At 35.0% G+C, this 4,193-nt stretch overlaps 1 protein-coding gene across 1 annotated transcript; it reads left to right on the top strand.

Annotated features, from left to right (window-relative positions):
• Nucleotides 1–1,180: 1,180 nt before the first annotated feature.
• On the top strand, nucleotides 1,181–1,720 carry LOC125343623 (ubiquitin-40S ribosomal protein S27a-like). Its single transcript, XM_048336131.1, has one exon. The coding sequence runs from the start codon at nucleotides 1,215–1,217 to the stop codon at nucleotides 1,683–1,685; it is 471 nt and encodes a 156-aa protein (XP_048192088.1). The 5' UTR covers nucleotides 1,181–1,214; the 3' UTR covers nucleotides 1,686–1,720.
• Nucleotides 1,721–4,193: the final 2,473 nt, after the last annotated feature.

The raw sequence follows: 4,193 nt of genomic DNA, 5'->3' as shown, positions 1-4,193 counted from the left end.
AGGAGATGAGTGGTTTTGGGATTGCTAGGGGAGTAGAATGGATAACATTGTTCAAGATGCATTGTACTCATAAATTGACATGTTGAATTCAAACTATTTTGTACTATTAAAGATAATAGAAAGAAAAAGTAACTTTTCAATAAACATATTGATTTGATAGTAGAGATATCATTTGATCTAAGAGTTTTTACTCTGCCATGTTGTGTTCTTTCTATCATCTTCAGTTAACTGCATTTTAGGTATTATGTGAACCTTGACAAAATACAGTCTTCCAGAAGCCAATACAATAAAATCATAAAATAAAATGGCTTACGTAACTACTTTGTATTTTAGGACTTATAATAGACTAGTAGAAAGGTGAATGGTTTCATGATACTTGTTTCTTATGTCTATTGTTTTCTGTGCTTTCTCATTTGTCAGAGCTGGAGAATCACCATGCGGTCAGTTTTACAAACATCTAAAATGAGCATTTTTAACTTTCTTTCCCATGGTTTTACCCCCAATGTCACTGTAACTAATTTTGGTCCCCTGAATATTATATATCCAAGTATTGGAACTAGGGAAGGGAAGGAGAATATCAAAATAGAGAGACAAAGGATAAAAGATGAACCTATGCAACAACAATACTTAAAAAACTATATGCTGGGGCTAGGAATGTGGCTTAGTGGTAGAGTGCTTCCCTAGCATACATGAAGCCTTGGGTTTGATTCCTCAGCACCACATAAACAGAAAAGCCAGAAGTGGCGCTGTGGCTCAAGAGGTAGAGTGCTAGCCTTGAGCAAAAAGAAGCCCAAGAACAGTGCTCAGACCCTGAGTTCAAGCCCCAGAACTGGCAAAAAAAAAAAAAAAAACAACTCTATGTGCTGTAAACCAACTGTACAACTCATGTGAGGGCGGGGGAGGAGGACGGAAGGTGGGGAAAAATGAGGGAGAAGGTTATGAGTTGGTTAAGAAATGTACGCACTGCCTTATGTATGAAACTGTAACCCCTGTGTACATCAATTTGACAATAAATAAATGAACGATTTTTTTTTAAAAAGAAATGTACTCGATACGCCTGGTCTTTCTATTGCTTGCCATATTATTTAGATCTGTCATCAGAGAACATTTTTTTTCTGTTTCTTTTATAGGTCTCAATTTAATGGAATAGGAGTTTTCAAGATATTCCTCAGTAGCCTTTCCGATCCGCCATCAGCGGTGGGATCACCGCCAGGATGCAGATTTTCGTCAAAACCCTTACAGGGAAGACCATCACACTCGAGGTTGAACCCTCGGATACCATAGAAAATGTAAAGGCCAAGATCCAGGACAAGGAGGGAACTCCTCCTGATCAGCAAAGACTCATCTTTGCTGGTAAGCAGCTGGAAGATGGATGCACCTTATCTGACTACAACATTCAAAAGGAATCCACTCTTCATTTAGTGTTGAGACTTCGGGGTGGTGCTAAGAAAAGGAAGAAGAAGTCTTACACCATTCCCAAGAAAAACAAGCATAAGAGGAAGAAGGTTAAACTTGCTCTCCTGAAATACTATAAGGTGGATGAAAATGGCAAAATTAGCCGTCTTCGCCTAGAGTGCCCTTCAGATGAATGTGGTGCTAGAGTTTTTATGGCTAGCCACTTTGACAGACATTATTGTGGCAAGTGTTGTCTAACTTACTGTTTCAACAAACCAGAAGACAAGTGATTGTGTATGAATTAATAAAAGGCATAAACTAAAAACAAAAAAGATATTCCTCAGTAATCCTCGGAATTACAGAGGTATCTACTGTTATATTTACCTTTTATTGTCTAATTCTATTTATTTTTGTCTTTTCCCGCTTTCTTTTTGTTAATTTGGCTAAGTTATTATCATTCTTAAATCAACATTTTGCTTCACTGATTCTTAGTATAGTTCTTCTGTTGGCCTCTATTTCATTAAATTTTTTATCATTTCTTAACTTCTGGCTGGTGTTTGGCTGGTTCTTGTTTTTCTGGGTCCATGAGATGTGCCATTCATTATTTATTTGAGATCACTCTAATATTTTAATGTTAGGTACTCATAACTATAAACTTCCCTCTTGAAATGGCTTTCAGTGTATCACACAGATTCTGCTATGTTTTGTTTCTTTTATTTGAGCCTAGAAAATTTTCATTTTTAGACTGTTTTCTTCAAAGACTTACTAGTTGTTCCAAAATGTATAGTTCACTTTTCCATCTATTTGTATAATTTCTGGAGTTTCTCTTGACTTCTAGTCTCAATTTCTTATGCCCTGAAAAAAATGCAAAAAGTTATCTTAATTTTTTAAATTAATATTTGACTGAAAGGGTACCATGATCCACTTTGAAGACTATTGTAATACTTATTGAAAACAATGCATGTTATGAATATTCTATAGCGGTCTGTTTAGTGCGCTTGATCTATTGTGTAGTTTGACTTCTTTGTTGATTTTTTTTAGTCTGATCAACACACACTAGTAATGTACATAGGTATATCTCTTCCTTTATGTCCAAGAGTATTTGCTTTACGAAAGTGGGTACCCTAATATTTTATACATAAATATTTTAATCATTATATCTTCTAGAAAACATGTTTCCTTTATCACTATGGAGAGACCTTTTTTATTTCCTCTAATTTTGGCATGAAGTCTGTTCTGACAAAAATCAGAGTAACTATTCATGCATGCTTTCAGTTTCCATTTACTTATATTATTTTCTACCTTTTTTAGTATATCTTAGGTATTTTGTAGGCAGTGAATAGTTGGTTCTTAATTTTTAATCAAAATTTCCAGTTAACATGATTTACCTTTGTCATTATTGAGGAATGGGGGCATGGCTTAAGTGGTAAAACTCTTGCTGAGCAAGTAAGTATAAATCTCTGAATTCATATCCTAGTATTGTCAAAATGTTACTATTGAAATATAAGTACTTATATTGTCATTTTGGTTCTTTTATCCTGGTTGTTTTGAGTAAACTGTGTTCTTTTGCTCTTTTTAATAACAGAGACAATGATTTACTGAATCTTTTTCAGGTTGAACACATTTCTTGTGAACTTCAAAAGGTTGTACAAGGAGATTATAGTTTATCATGTCCATCTAAATGTCCAGTGGTCCTTCATCAATCACCCCATCATTCCATCATTCTCCTTATCTGTTTCCTCTTCCCAGACTCATTTCACATTTCCAACTTCCTTTATCACATTGAATATTCTGACTGTATTTGTCCCATTCTTTTTTCATTCATCTACCCCCTCACACTACCCCCTTACAATCTCATTCACTTCTTTTCTAATTTTCATTTTCTTACATAATCTTCCAGTAAACTTTATTATTCATGTGTTTTCATTATTCTATTCAACCTGCTTTCTTTTCTGTGTAGAGTACGTCTTTGAGAATTTTTTTTTTTTTTTTTGCCAGTCCTGGGGCTTGGACTCAGGGCCTGAGCACTGTCCCTGGCTTCCTTTTTGCTCAAGGCTAGTACTCTGCCACTTGAGCCACAGCGCCACTTCTGGCCGTTTTCTATATATGTGGTGCTGGAGAATCGAACCCAAGGCTTCATGTATACGAGGCGAGCTCTCTTGCCACTAGGCCATATTCCAAGCCCCTTTGAGAATCTTTTGCAATGCATGGTTTGGTAGTCATGAATTCCCTAGCATATTTTATCTTGGGACATCTTTAATTGCAAAAGATATATTTGGTAGAAAGAGTAATCTAGATTGCCAGTTATTTATTACCATTTTTCTAATGACTTTGCCTTTATAAGTGTTTTAGCACTTACCTTTTCCAGCTTTCAATATACTTTATACTGTACTTTGGGTCATTTAACTACAGTGTGATATAGAAATGGTCTTTTGTAATGTCTATTACCATATCTTTCCCACAGTTTGGAAAGTTTTCTGATTTTTTTTCACTGAATAGTTTTTCTGTGCCTTTAGTCTGAACTTCTTATTCTTTATAACAAAAATTGTAACTGTGCTTTTAATGGTTTCATACAGGTCTTAGATATTCTGGTCATTTTCCCTTCGTTTAAATATTTGTCTAAATGTACTATTTCATTAGTCTTGTATTAAAGCTATTATATTCTTTTTTTCCAGTAATTTTGAGTTGTTTTGTCTTCCTTTTTTGGCAGTCCTGAGGTTTAATCTCGGAGTCTCAAGTTTGTTTGGCTGCCACTCTACCACTTGAACCATGTCTCTAGACCAGTTTTTTTCTGGTTA

This window comes from Perognathus longimembris, chromosome 28, assembly GCF_023159225.1.
Source record: "Perognathus longimembris pacificus isolate PPM17 chromosome 28, ASM2315922v1, whole genome shotgun sequence".
NCBI classification, from domain to species: domain Eukaryota; kingdom Metazoa; phylum Chordata; class Mammalia; order Rodentia; family Heteromyidae; genus Perognathus; species Perognathus longimembris.
This window is presented reverse-complemented; position numbering and strand designations above follow the sequence as displayed.